We start from the raw sequence: 15,158 nt of genomic DNA, 5'->3' as shown, positions 1-15,158 counted from the left end.
ATTAACAATAACATTATTAATAAAATACGTTGTTTAATTTTTTACTATTTTATTTACCATCAAACTTCTAAATTTCTTTTATTCATCCAATAACCACGATATTATGACTGATGTCATACTATTTTGTATGGAAAGTAAGAAATACGGTGTGAATGAACCTGTTTCATCACGTGTGTATTATGTAAGTACACAAGTTGATGGGAAGCAAGAAAATAATTGTATCTTAACAAATTGAATTTCTTTACTTGTTTTGTATAATTTTATTGTTGAGTTTCAATAATTATCACTACATTTTTGATCATATACTTAACTGCTGGTTAGATGATGTGATTCGGGTACACTGACAAAACGCACACCAAAAGTCATCGACGCAAAACTCCGGTGATTGTGTATATAACCATAGTACATAGAATCGAACATGATATTATGCAAAACTTTATATTATTTTAGATTCATTTATTCAATAGAAATGTATTGCAATTAAATTAATCGAGGCTCGATGGCAAGCTTTACTCAAACGAGGAGAACCCAAGGGAAACCAACGTTTTAATTATCCAACTGGTAAACCTTGAATATGCATGCCTATAAAACAGCTGTCATCAGTTCATCATGAATTTTCAACAGATTCAATATATCTCAATTCGTTATGTACTAACTAAAAACGTTCTATCACATATCGTGAGTAATTTTTTACGTGCAGCGTATAACCCTCGCAACTTGGTGTATATAACATTGGCGTATAAGCCACTGTTCGTAACATTTTTATCACAACAAAAAAACAGTAATAAAATATTTAAAAAATAAACTATTTAACTTAAAGCTCAATCTTACATTGATTTAAAACTTGATCCAAGTTTGGGTGTTTATGTTTGAATATATGTTAGAAACCCACTGGCACAATACGAGATGTTCGTATGTAATAATATTAAAAATACTGCTATTTTTCCGTTAATCGTTTGTAGTTTGAAAAAAGGAATGAAATTTTTTCTTGGCTTATATTGGCAACGAAAGCACCTTTAATATGTGTTATGTAACGTATGTGCGAGTCGTGATAAAAACTGTACAATTCGAGACAGTTATACTTTTTTCTTCCTCAATCCATCTCGTATATTCAATTTTTATTATGATTAGAAGGCGATGATGCAAAAAATATAACTGCTAAGGCGTTTTTATGATAATGACTACAGAAAGGTCCGGTTGATCTTTGTTACACGTCAAAGAGTCTTGAAACTTTTCACTTTTCTTTATTAAAGAGCTGTCTCTCAGTTTTTGAAGCTCAACTTCTCGCACTTACACAGAAACTGCGAAGTACAATTATTTTAACACGGAGAGTAGGAAAATTTCAATTGAAGTGCTTTGTCGTATATCCAATGCACAAAAACACTACTTTATTTTTCACATAGTGCTAGAATCAACTACTTCGCACTCTGTGCAGGTACTCGAAGTTGCACTTCAATCAACTCTGTATTAAAAAGCATAAAATACGCAACTTGTACGCACTCGTGCGAAAATACCCGATTTATTGCGTAACATAAGTAAAAGATTATAAGATTCTTATGATTGCACAGATATTTCCTTTAATGTGATAACTACATTTCTTTTCTCAGCCTTCTCCGATGATAAATGCGAGTAAATATACATAGACACTTACGCGTTACGATGAATCACTTTAATGCGTATGATATTTATATATACAGTCTCAATAATTATAAATATGTCACGAAACTTCCAATAATAGCTATAACAAAACTTTGAATTCACAGACGCATGCAGTTCCGGCTTCGCTTTTTGTTTATAACAACATTCCGATCGAGTTCTAACGAAAAATATATAAATATATATATATATATATATTTATTTGCGAATATATAATCTTTTCAATGAAAGCTCACTGATTTTATACATACGATTCTAGAGATTCCATTACATGTCCCAATAACACGAGAGCACTTATAATTATATATATATTGGCCTAGGTAACACAACGATTCAGCGTATACAGAAGCGACGATATGAGGTACGAATAGTACTATGTATAGTTTTTTGGTTTTGCCGACTTGTCACTCCCCCCCCCTTTCCCTCACACACATTGTTTTCAATGAAAAAACAACGACTTGAAGATCGCGCCGATCTCAAATCTGTCGAGTAATTTTAACTGCTAATCTGTCTCCGACGGCAGCAGGTGCTGCCAAGCCTGTTCGAGGGCCTTGTTCGCGCTCGAGCACCGACTGTAGAGTTTCTCCTCGGCCGGTAAACTGCTCACTGGGAACTCCCCCTGCGAATTCGTGAAAATCCATTTTCAAACAACAATTCAACTTTTTGAGACACGTTTTGAAGGAACAAATTGTAATCCCACCAGTTTAGCGTTTGTCCAGAGACGCTCGAGAACCCTCTGGAACGCCCGCTGCTCCCTGTGGCTCGAAAAGTACACGACCCAGTCTCCGCTGCTCTCGTGAACTTCTCTGCATGCAAACTCCTGGAAGAGAAATGTATAGTTAGGACAAATGGTACACGCCAATAAACCAGGTTGTTTATTTCAGTTGTAAACTCACCAGTATGCACCAGGACTGTTGCGAAAGGGGTACCCGGAAGGCCGAGAGGTCCTCGATGCTGGCGCAGGAGAGCGTCTGACCGCGCTGGGTACCAGGAAAAACCTCCTTCATTGCCACCAGATGGCCCGAAGTGACGATTAGGCTGCAAGGCAGTGGGTCTCTGTTCTCAGAGCAGTCAAACAGGCCAGAGGCGCTCTGGATGAAGCTTTGCAGCCACTCGGACGCCACGTACTCGTCCGGGGCGGCGAACTGTAAAAGGCACACGAGGAGTTGTAAATCGTTCAAATAACTGGTGTTACCCAGTGGCAAGTGGTAATGGAAAACAAGTCTGAAACCTGGAAAGATTTGTTGGGTTTGAGGAGAATCTCAAAGGTGTGGGGCCGGTGCGAGTTGGGAATTCTACGGCATCCTTGGCAGAGACCGCCCTTCAGTGGTATGGCACGCCTTGGCAGCCTCTGATTACTGTCGGTGAACATGTAGACCACACCACCTTTCAGTACAAAGTAACCAGCCTCCCAGGGGCTCGCCGCCGAGGTCGAGCCTGATACGTAGCTGTGGCTCCTGAACATGAGGTCACCCTCTTTCGTGGGCCCGCAGGGGGACGTCGGTGGAGAGATGTGTTCATCTTCCATGAATATCAAGCTGTAGTGCTCAATTTTTTCATCCTGAGCAACAGATGGACGTGGAGAGGTTATTAAATATAAGAACAATAGGCACGATAATCTTAATCTTTTGAACCTTACCGCGTGAACCGCCGTATCGGCTAAAATGGAGTGTCTGAGCATGTGCATGTCGTCGTAGTGCAACTCCTTGACCGCCGGTAGTCTAGGCTTCGACGGAGATCCCCGCATAGCCATTTCCAAATGTCCAATGAGCTCTGAGGTGGTTCTTTTGCTTCCCGTTGAAAAGAGATACTGCATTTCGTAGTCAGCGTTCGATATGAGAACCGTTTGTGCGTTAGGCCCGATCTGTATGTCAAAATTATTAACAGTAAGTAATTACATGTGATACAAACATTAAAAAGTCAAAAAGACGTAGTTTATTCACCAGAATGACGTCGAGCTCGTTGTACGGGATAACAAAGTGGTTGCTGTAGGTTAAACCACCCTTGCTACCGGTTAAATAGAGAGTCTTATCGGTCAACAGAGCCAGCATGGGCTTGCTCTCGCCATTCGTCATGTACGAACTCCTAACCTTGTACACTTTGTACAGCACCTCGGTCTTGTCCCTGTAGATGCTCCTCCTTAAGGTCTCCCTAACCTTGGCCCCTACTATCTCTCCACTGAGCTCCCTCTCGCCGGGCGCAGCAGCCTCTCGGATCTCCTTCACCAGAGCGTCGTCGAACTCCTTTAGCAGGGCTGGATCTACTTTTGACCGTTTGACCAATAGTGCCATACCAGGGCTTGACTTTGATGTCATTCTCCTGTCTCGCTTCGATTCGAACTTGCGTTCGGTTATGGAACGCAGGAATCGGCTCAGCAGCGACGACTTCGAGGGTGCCTGTCTCATAGCAGCTGGCTGCGTGCCGGCCGGCATGAAGCGGCTACTCTCGCCGCTGCTCAGAATTGCTGTGGTCGTGTTTCGCCTTCGCACTGGTGAGGCCAGATGACGATTATTGTTACTGTTATTGTTATTATTGTTGCTAGTGGTATTGTTGTTATTGTTGTTGTTGTTGTTGCTACAAGTACTAGCAGCACTAACACTGCCACGGCGATCCTCTGGATTGTCCGATATCGTGGTCACGCTCTCGAGATCCGACCAGTCGTTCGAGCTTGCATACTTTCCCTGCGGGATTGAAAAAAATTACGATTACCTAATAGTTTTTTCGCTATGTTCTTATTGTTGAAAAAGTGATTTATTTCTATAAAGCTTTGGGATTATAGTTTGATGTTTATAAATTACAAGTATATCATTTCCTATGGTAACTGATGGGAAGTTTGTCATTATGAGACATTAGAATAATGCAAATAATTTGGAAGCCAAAGCCATTGCCACATGTATGATAAACAGGATGTAAAGCTATTATCGATATACATTTATATAGTTATTTATTTGCTCTGACCAGTGGTTTGCCGCCATTGGCATCGGGCAATGTGGGCATTTCAAGCTTCACCAGCGGATCTTCGTGTACAACCCCGCATTCTTCCTCGACGGTGTAAGCCTCCCGAGCCTCATTCTCCTCGAGCTCGAGCTCGATTTTACATCTGTCAGGGGCCCCCATGGGTTCTTCCTGGCCCTCAGGTACGCCCCTCTCCGCCATCGCGATGCACGCACACGTCATAGCCTCCTGCACTTCCGTGTCATCTCCATCCTCCTGGTAGTTGTTCTCGTGGTCAACGCGGCCCGATTTACGTTCCGCGTCACTGCCATCAAATATGCTCAGCGACGATGTGGATGAGTAGCAGTCCGAAAAGGCGTTCCTCCTCGGACCCACCGTTCCCCTTCGTACGTAAGGCGAGTAATCCCCATTGGCACACCAGCTGTACCTGCTCTTCTGCGGCAGCTCCCTCTTGACACGCTGCTGGGCATAGCAGGTGGCGCCACCACCGTAGCTCGCCGACGATGGTGAACAGCAGTCGACGTAGTTTTCGTCATCGTCGAGTTTCATCATCTTGAAAATGTCCTCGTGAAAGCTGACGCGCTTCTTGGTCTCGCTGCGCTTCTTCTTACGTTGTTGTCTGAGCTGAACCGAGACCTCTGAACTCGACGATGACAGTATGCTGCTATTGCTACTGTTGCCGTTACTGTTGTTGTTTACCGGCACCGGTGGCAGCGATGGTACCATGCTGATGGCATCGAGGATGTTGTAGGACGCCTCGGCATTATCGCAATCCGATATCGTCATGCTCAGCTCGAGCAGATTCGTCTCATTGTTTATCACGTATGAGTTGCCATGCGGGCGTGACTGGTCCGTTTTCAGGCCGGTAGTTACTCGCTTGAAACTGTAGCCGGTGCCGCCGGTGACCGGCTCGACGCTACTGTAGTAGTAGTGCGGGCTGTTGCCGTAACTAGAGTTGAGTAGGATGCCGTTGTTCTCGCAGTCCGTAGCCTTTGACGCGCAGTTAGTGTCCATTGAGTCATTGACATAGAAGTTACAGTCCTGGAAGCGGTTCGTTTAAAAATTGGTAAGGTTAGGTTGACTTTTCGAAAGGGTAGAAAGAGAGAGGAAAATTCAAACCTTCATCGCATCCGAGCTCAGTTTGTTGTTGTCGAGAGGGCTCGTAAGGTTTTGGTTGATGATGTCGCTCTCAGTGACCAGTATCGCGTTGCGGAAATTGTTCGGCAGCGCTGGGGACGATTTCGGTGTCGTCCTATTGTCATCGTTCCCGGAATCGCTGGAAACGAACGAGCGATCCGAGTTTGTTTTATTGTCGTTGGTGCAGCCGTTCTTCAATCGGTACTTGCGGTATTTGGCGTTTTGTGCTGACCAATCCTCCTGAGAAACGATAGGTGTCTTTAGATCACATGGAGTGATGTACTTGCGTGTAAAATAGTGTGTGGCAAAGTGAAACTGTGTCAACTATTCTACGATTTGAGTTTTCTATGGAGAATGAATGTATTTATACATGTTGTTTTTACTGAATGGATATATATTTTTAAAAAGTAATAAAACTGTGCAACTTTATAATAATATAGTCATACCTCTTTGTAGCTGCTGGTGTCGGTCTCGTTGGCGGCGTCCATATCGCTGTCGAACGCGGCACCACTGTCTCCGGGTGATGCCAGACTCGACGACAAACTGACGGTGCGCAAGTGCAAGCTCAATGCCGTGCCCGATGGCGAGCCGCTCATGGGATGCTGTGGCATGTAATTGCAGATGTCCAGGTACGTGACGTCCTGCAATTACACAATCAGTGTTTTACTTTAACCCTGTATCGGTAATCATTTTACTAGGAAAAAACAGTAAAATGTAGCCTCTTTTCTGAATTTGTAAAAATTATCTCTAAATTATAAGTCAGTTGAAAAAAACATGGGGCATTTAAACTTTTCAAGGAACGCACGATTTTTCCTTTTTTACAGGACAATACTACAACAACAAAAAAACTCTGACTGAATTCCAAAAACATAAAAAAAATCCCAACTTTTCATCAATTCCTGGATAATACGGCTGTTCAACTACTTCCATATGAAATAAAAAAGAAGTAAAAATAAAAAAGACGATGAATCATAGTAGAGTCATAGAGTGCGTCAACACCACAGCGACAGTAAGTCCCCACGATCATTAATACTCGCACTTTTCCGTATGCAATACCGAATGAATCAAACTATTTTTAAGTCTACCAGCTACTTTTTTCCTCGTACATCTCTGTCTCTCGTCAATAACAAGTACTTTCCTTCTCTATACCGGTCTTATTCGTTTGGCACGAGATTTTCCATTACCCGCCAACGCCACCAGAGAAACGAAGGAGAAAAAAAGAAAGAAAAAAAAGAAAGAGCGTACAATAAATATGCCCTCATAATCGTACAGAAGCTTACTGTAAAAAGAAGCGGCATTTGAGCAAATACACATACGAAACGCGATAGCCTGTTGGCCCCTTGTAATCGAGAAAGCAGAAAACAGAGCGTCTGTATCGCCTTTGGGATATGACAAATGCGTGTGCTCAAGCTCGTGCTGTAAAGGGGCTATTTATTAGTCGGAGATAATTGTAACCAGGGGGGTTATTGCATCCGTACGTATATGTATATACACTTGTTGTGCGCGAGTGAGCTGCTCTCTCTCGCTTCTTTTGGAAAAATCATCGGTGGAAATTTCTTCGGCCCTGAATCTGTGTTACGTACACACGGGAGAGCAAGTACCGGAAAATTTACCATGCAATTAATACACGATGTCTCGGCTTGAAAAATAAAAAGGTACTACAAGAATAATATACATATAGTTTTTGCTTAATACATTTTGGTCTCATAAGCACGGCTTCGTTTACGTGTTTTTTGGCGAGACAAACAATTTGCCTTATAACTTTTCTAATCTGCACTTTCTGGTCAAACTAATCGTCATGTGCTTCTTACAGATTGTGTTCAATAAAAATTTATTTAATTTCGTTTTTTACATGCAAGTCATACAATTTCATAATTAAATGCAATTTAACATTCACATCACAAAGTGCAATAGCTTTGAAAAATATGTTTACTCGGCATTTATCACTTAGTAACTGATCAATCCATGGTACAAAATAAATTAATCAAGTATAATAATATCACTAACGTGGATTATTATGTGTTTTTCTCACAATACCATTATTTATTCTGCTTATCAAATATCTTCATTATGTGGGGTCTAAAAACGCACATACTTTGTCAACACGTCCGTAAAAAGTATCCATCAATTAACTTTAAAGATTAAGTGGCTATCAACCCTTGAGAAATGATAACACATTCACTCCCTAATTTAATACAGATTCAGAAAAAAATAGCAACTATCCAAGATAGTGCCATGTGCGCGTCTCGTGTTTATCGAATGTTGCGTATTTTTCATCTTCATGATTTAAGATACGTTAATTATGACAGGGAACTTTTATTAATTTAAATGATGAGCTATTGAAGTTTGTTCCACGATAGTGTAGAACAATTTTTGTTTTTCTTACGAACAGTACCAGATTACCATTCTGGAACAGTAATTTTTTTTCCCCTCAATGTAAATACATGTAATTTAACATTGACTGTTCTAAATTTATCTTTTGATGAAATTATAAATTAAAGTAGCATATCGGATTAACAATCTCAATAACGGCACTCACCAGTTGCAACGTGAACGAGACATTTTCCAGTCCAACCAGCAGATTTATCAACTGGTTGGTCCTGTCGGCATCTCTGACAAGTGCATGTGGAAAGTATTGCTTCTTCAAGGTTTTTACATCTCTGAGCATACAAGCGAGATAACTTTCAAAGCTACCCTCGCTCAATGTATGATACAGCCATGCTCTTCCTGCAACAGGATATTTTTATTTTTTTTAATTTTAGTCAAAGTTTCTACAGTAATATCTTTTGCAAATTGAACAACTACGAAAATACCTTTTCCTATCGAAGTTAGGACGTTTTGCAAAGCATGGATGACAACAACAGTGTCTTGGTGACTTAGTTCTCGGGCTGTGCCCCAATAGCCGTGCCGTTCGATGCGCAAGCCATGTCGCAGGGCTCTGTCCAACCAATAGACCAGCCAGGAGTCACCATCCAGTACCACAGTACCGTGTAGGCTTTGAGCATATACCTGGAACATGTTAAATGACGCTTCGTGTACCAGTACTTTTTTTATTATACAAAATTTATATTAAATCTAGATGAGGATAATATAGAGCAACATCTTACTCGCATAGTTTTAAGTACTTGTAATATACTTTACGTGAAATTTTCATGCAGTATTTCATGCATACAGTACAGAAAAATCACATAAGTACTACTCGTATGATCTTGTACAATTTGTTCGTGCTGAATCTTGTCTTGCGATTTTTATGTCAGAACGGATCGAGTGTCACTCGTCCCTGCCTTCGTTAACGATACTAAAATAAGATCACTCACTATACCTGTTGCGCAAAAACGCGTTTCAAGCACTTGTTATTTAAACTGTTGTTTTATATGTATACAATAATCAGTATAATGATATTGATACTATAAGTACTCTAGTTTTAATCAATTAAAGATCATTCAGATCATTCTAAAAATAAAGCGTTTCAAATTTTATGGCTCGACAATAATAGATCTATAACATGTAGGAATCGACAATAAATACTGTTTATTATTTTGTATCTGTTTATATTTTGTGGTTTTACAATGATATATTATGATCATAAGGATGTAAATACTCATAAAAATTATGTTGAAAGTACATTTTTACCAATTTTTAGGTTCTACGTAGAACCTGCTGAACATTTACGTAGTATTTACTAACTTAGTGAGATTTTAGTTAAACTTTTATCACCAAATTATTTTGTTGACGATAAAGATACTTAAATAAATGAGTATTAACTATGATTATTAGCAAAGCTTTCTTGGATCAAAAATAATCAATAAGAAGTATGTTTTTAGCGAGTTGTATACCTTAGACTCAAATGATTCCATATGTTCTATTTACATATGTACATTTCAAGTTTTCATGTAAATTGATTGTTTTTGTTAGTTTAAAGTAAGATTTAGAAGGGTTCTTTTATGATCAAAGGAGTTTTTTAAAATGCTTTTTAATATTAGGTAAAAAGACGTTCTGAAACAATAAATATTTACATAACTATTTCTTTGTTTCTTTTTTTTCTTTGTTACACAAACATTTATAGACAGTATCGAGCAGTTCTTTTTAAATTATAAATGCATGTACTGCATACAGTAAAAAATCAGTGATTTTGGGAAAATTCATTAGATATAAAATAGAGTGAATACATTTTTTCAACAGAAAATTCAGAATATTTTTTTCTGATAAAACATTTTGCACGTACGTTTATAAAATTCATAAATTTAATTTAAATGCAGAATTTCGATCAAACATGAGTATTAAGTTAAAAACGGTTTAAAAAAAACTTTTTTTCTACATGTTAATGTAAATTTTAAAACAAAAGGTTAAGAAGCAATTTAGCATAGACTTATCGAGCTGCAAAACGTATCTTTTATTTTTAACAACTCATCTTTTGCTTCAAATTCAAACATTACATTAAAGTACTTAAACTATTCTGTAAATATTAACTTTTCTATCTAAATAGTTTTTCCAAATCTGAATGGCAGTTTTAGTTTAATCCGAAATTCAATTTTCTCTTAAGTTATATATTTAATGTACTAGTTAATCTACTCAGTCTCATATGCCAGTCTTGTCATTGGATGTCACGCATCTGATACATGTATTTATAAAAAAAAAGCAAAAGAAAAGTGCTGGGTCTGATAGCTGATGGTACGAAAATTGACGCTACCAGATTTCATGTTAAGTTAGGTATTAATATTGTCGAGTTCTTTTTTTTGTTCACTTTGTCAAAAAAAAAAAAAAAAAAAAAAAAATCCAAGGCCAATTAGATCGACTTAATGTGTCATTTTTTAGATTCCAAATTTTCTGACATTCCAATCTTTATTTAAATAATATAGTTCATTACATTAATTGTTTCATTTAATTATATATCTCATCTTCCACCACAAGACACATACCAGATATCGATATTAATAATGTCACTGGGCACATTTAATAAAAAAAAGTAATCTGAAATTAACTGCAGACACAATAATGCAGATTATAAAAATATGAAATACAAATGTAAAAGCAGAATATTATTTTAATTACTTTGTTGTATAACTCGAGTACAATGTTGACGTGCTGATTGAGCGAGATAAAACTTAAATTTTTATATAATGAAATAATTAGAATATGAAAAGTAGATAATAGGTTTAGGTAGGATTAATTATTATATTATCATCTGCATAATTTGAACATTCCTAGTGAAGCATCAATATCTTTAATGTCAAAAGTTTTTGTTCCTGACTCTTTTTTTCGTTGAAAAAATTGTCTTTCGACTATTTTTGTTTATTGTTCTAGTAGGACATTGCAAGAATATGTTGCACATGACATATGTATTGAAATAATTTTTTCCATCAAGTCACAAAGAATAAAATGTTTTAACATTAAAATGCATGAAATATGTCAGCTGTTAGGTACCAACAGTAGTGCAGTATCTTCGACGTAAAAAAAAATCTACTCTTTTTTTTTCTCAAATCATAAACACAAGATTTCGAGGTTATCCACAACTGCAGTATCAAATGAACAACTCACAATTCATTAACTTTTTCTTCCAACAGCAATTAACGTATCTCTAATATGAGTTAATAATAGATCTGAGATAATACACCCAAAGGTGAGTACACAATGAACAACAAAACTCACTCACTAGATTCACTTTCACACGTTGTTATAAACAGACATTTTACTCTGCTTTGACTATTCCACACTCCACATGTACCGATGTACCTATGTAAGCACAGTGCAAACACCTTATAGAATTACAATGCAGAGTACGACTTGCACTTCTAACTGTCACATCACAACAGTCGACGCTCTAAGGCTTTGTTTAAACGGGCGTAGGTGTAAGTGCGGAATCACACTCTTGAAGTTTAAAAAGTCGAGAGAGGCGTTGGCGAAACCTATCTCTCACAAGTGACTATAGCGTGTAGCATATACTTATTAGCCTTGACGTATGACGTCTCGTTAAAACCATGAGATACATGTTCGGTCTACACTAGCCTTTTCTGAGGATTTATCAGGATGAACAATTAATAATTACATCGGTATCGCGAAATTTTATAAGTAGTTTTGTCCAAAAATTCAAGCAAACCATGTTTTGCTATTTTTATCAATGTATCTAATTATTAAGTAATATGCAAGTAAGTTTGATTAAAATCTATTATTCTTAAAACTCTTTTATGATACTAAGTAATTCAATGATTGGAATTATTCGTTTTCTAAGATGTAATCGATTATTTGGAATCGACATTTTGAAAACTTAGCTCTCAGAAATCGATTCTTTTTTAAATAATCGACTATTTTTCTCCGTCGAGGCGCTGCTATCGATTCTTCTAATTATGATTTTTTTACGTTCAAGATCTTGGTTTTTAGACTACGTTATAAGTTGTAACAAAATTAAATTGGTATTCTGATTAACAATGAAGAAAATATAACGATAACAATTAAATAATTAACAATTAAAAATACACGTAATAAAAACATATTTATATTACGGATATCTTCGAGGATATCTTCATTTTTTTGTACCCAGCTATTGATGTTTACTCTACTATTTACGTTGCTTTAACGTTAATTAGTGTTACGTGATAATAAATAGGCTTGAGTCTAGAAAAATCAGTTGTTAATGTAAATCCACGAGTAGATTTTTAATTTAAATGCCATCAATAACTTTGCCTATTAATTTTAATAAAAAATAAAAAGAAATGATCAGAAATAAAAAAAATTGTTAAACCTGTAAGTATAAACAATGAGTCTTAGGTACACTAATGTTTGGTTGCACTCATACTCGCACATATTCATTAAAGAGATGCAGTCTTTTCATGAAACTTTCAATAAAACGAAGCTTTTGTACTTTCCGCTTTGTATCTATGAGGCATTCAATAATAAGAAAAAATAAAAAAAAAACCCCTTAACTCTGGAAACTGTAATACAACGAGCATCTCCGACTCTCCTGTCAAGTGAATTGACTTGCAAATCGATAGCTTACCCTACGTCCTAAAAACCAACCAAACACAAGACTTTCTAGTGTAAAAATGTAAAAAATAAAAAAACCCATGAAAAGAAAAAAAAAGAAAAAAAAAAAAAAAAAAAAAAACGACTTAATACAAAAAATAATAGGATCGCTGCCAAGCACAAGAGCTTGTTACGATGGGACTTAAAAATCCACCCAGAAGCCCATAACCCAGGTTCGTCCAACAAACGTGACAATCCCGACAACCATCCACACAAGCTGTTAATGAACAAAAACCAAGCCCCCAACAAAAAAAAACGAAAGACAATCCGACGATGACAACAAGTTGTAATAAAGAAGAAAAAGAAAATCCATAGAGCTTGATACTCACGAGCTTGACGGCTTTGGTGAGCTCTTGCAGTATCCTGCCCTTGGACAAGACCTTGTCGGTGCAGAGCTCCATGTCCACGTCCTGCTGATAGCCCGGCATCTTAACTTTCGCCTTCGCCCTTTTTTTCAAGCCATCCTTTCCATCCTCGTGATTATTACGACGATAATGACAATTCGCCTGATCAACTTGTTCGGCGCAGCCCACGACGTCTGGTGGCTGTGCTTGCTGCTGCGACGACGCACACCGCGCGTCCTCCGCGCACATCAGCCGCATCGATCCTGAGCTCAGCTTGTGAGACTGTGGACGTTGATGTGCTCACGTACACCAGCTCGTTCGTTGCACGTGTGTTATATAGGTAAGCCGATGCTTCTGCGCGTCGATGGTGCGAGCTTTTTCTCGCGCGTAAACTTCGAAAGGACCAACCTATTCTTTTTGCTCTCGGTGATTGGAAATCTTGAGATATTTATTGAAATCGCGTCATCTATTTCGAAAATCGCTTAGAGCATAGAATAGTATGAGTAGCGAAATCGGTAGGAGATCGGTAAGGTTTCGATTTCTAGTGTTGAATGAACAAAAAAGTTGTTCGTTGAAAAATTTTCCTGGATCGAGGGTACAGAATGGTCGGTTCAATTTCACCGAGAGGAAAGAGTGATCGGTATATGAGTGAAGGAAAAGGTATAAAACGGGCAAAAGCGGTGATGCGAGCTCCTTGACGACTCAGGGAGTACTAATGCCGTAGAATGCAGTGACCAGTAGTTGCCGGGTGGGCACAGAAGGGATATGTGATAAGCTATTGTTTGCGTAAGTGTATCGCATTACGTTAGCGTTGCGCCGATTTTTCGTAACCACTGGCGATTCGCGCATCGCTGGCGCGAGCCTCCTCTTTGCTGTGTCGGCAAGATAACGAAGTTGGGCTGGCAGAAAATAGACGGAGTGAAAGATAGTAGTGGTGCAGATTTTTTTTCACTTCTTTGAGTAAGATGATATGTGTTTACGTAGATGCGGTGAAGTTTTCTACTGGCTTGATTGCGGATGACGAAGGGAAAGTTTTGCATCTTTCAAAGAGTGCAAGTATATCTCTGGTGAGCGTTTGACTTCCGATGAGGGGCTGGTGGGAACTTCTCGAGTTGGTTTTATATCGGGTGTATTTGCATTTTGCTTATCCGACGATTAATTCTATTAATATTTCAGTTGAATGTGCATTATTATTCTTTCATTCAATTTTTATAAAAAAACACGTTATCATTTTCAACAGGTAAATTTTGTTATTCTATTGGTGCCGAATTTCTTAGTATACTTTATGTCACACGTGCTCACATAAAATTAAAAAAAAATTTTAAATTAACCAGTTTTTAAATTTATATAAATAATTTACTATTAAATTAAATAAATAAGTAAAATCGTGTATTGTAGAATGACCAAATATTGACCAATTAATCATTTAAATACTTTGTTACACTCGTATTTATATTTTACCTTAAACACGACGAAGTAGATGGGCTATTGATCCATTAAAGTACTTGGTACTTTAGACGATAAAAAAATTCTCAAACATTCTTATGAGAATCGAATACTTGACCTTTAGAATCTCAGCACTTCTTTTTATTTGTTTACTTTGAAAATTTAAAATTACGTCTCATTACACATTGAAATGATGAGTCAATGCAAGATATATCTGGACACGAAAACATAAGATAAGTACAGACCAATCGTCCCACTAGTAGCTGAAAATAAAATATCATTGAAAAGACGAAGGTGACTTAAAAGTTCGATAAAAATTAAGGAGGAGTCAGGCCCTCATATCATAGTAATAAAATTTTTGGTCATAATTATAAATAAAATCTGAAGTAATCATATTACTTCAACAATAATGTATTGGACAGAAAAATCCAAGCATAAGATTTCATGAAAAATTTAACAAGACTAACAGTTGTGTATGTGCTTATGTACTAACAGCTGCAGGTGAACTATTTTCTACATGTAATAAAAAAAAATTTTTTTTTAAAGTGTTTCGAACTTAAGTTACTGCTTTCCAAGTTTTTTATTTTAAAAATATCGTAC

The 15,158-nt window shown here is 37.6% G+C and overlaps 1 protein-coding gene across 1 annotated transcript; it reads right to left on the bottom strand.

Moving 5' to 3' along the window:
• Positions 1-1,866: 1,866 nt before the first annotated feature.
• Positions 1,867-13,257, bottom strand: prd1 (pleckstrin homology domain-containing protein pruning defect 1). The gene is made up of 12 exons (XM_089592030.1): positions 13,098-13,257; positions 8,562-8,757; positions 8,288-8,475; positions 6,195-6,389; positions 5,731-5,988; positions 4,615-5,652; positions 3,596-4,337; positions 3,296-3,546; positions 2,888-3,217; positions 2,553-2,801; positions 2,357-2,476; positions 1,867-2,275 (listed from the first exon to the last, which is right to left on the bottom strand). Exons 1-12 carry the CDS (start codon positions 13,194-13,196, stop codon positions 2,159-2,161), a joined length of 3,783 nt encoding a protein of 1,260 aa, XP_089448156.1. The 5' UTR covers positions 13,197-13,257; the 3' UTR covers positions 1,867-2,158.
• Positions 13,258-15,158: the final 1,901 nt, after the last annotated feature.

Source organism: Copidosoma floridanum, unplaced genomic scaffold (genome assembly GCF_036245765.1).
Source record: "Copidosoma floridanum isolate Cflo_tuat_1 unplaced genomic scaffold, Cflo_Japanese_pri ptg000014l, whole genome shotgun sequence".
Lineage (NCBI taxonomy): Eukaryota > Metazoa > Arthropoda > Insecta > Hymenoptera > Encyrtidae > Copidosoma > Copidosoma floridanum.
Note: the sequence above shows the minus strand (reverse complement) of the source record. Positions and strands in the feature narration are given on the sequence as shown.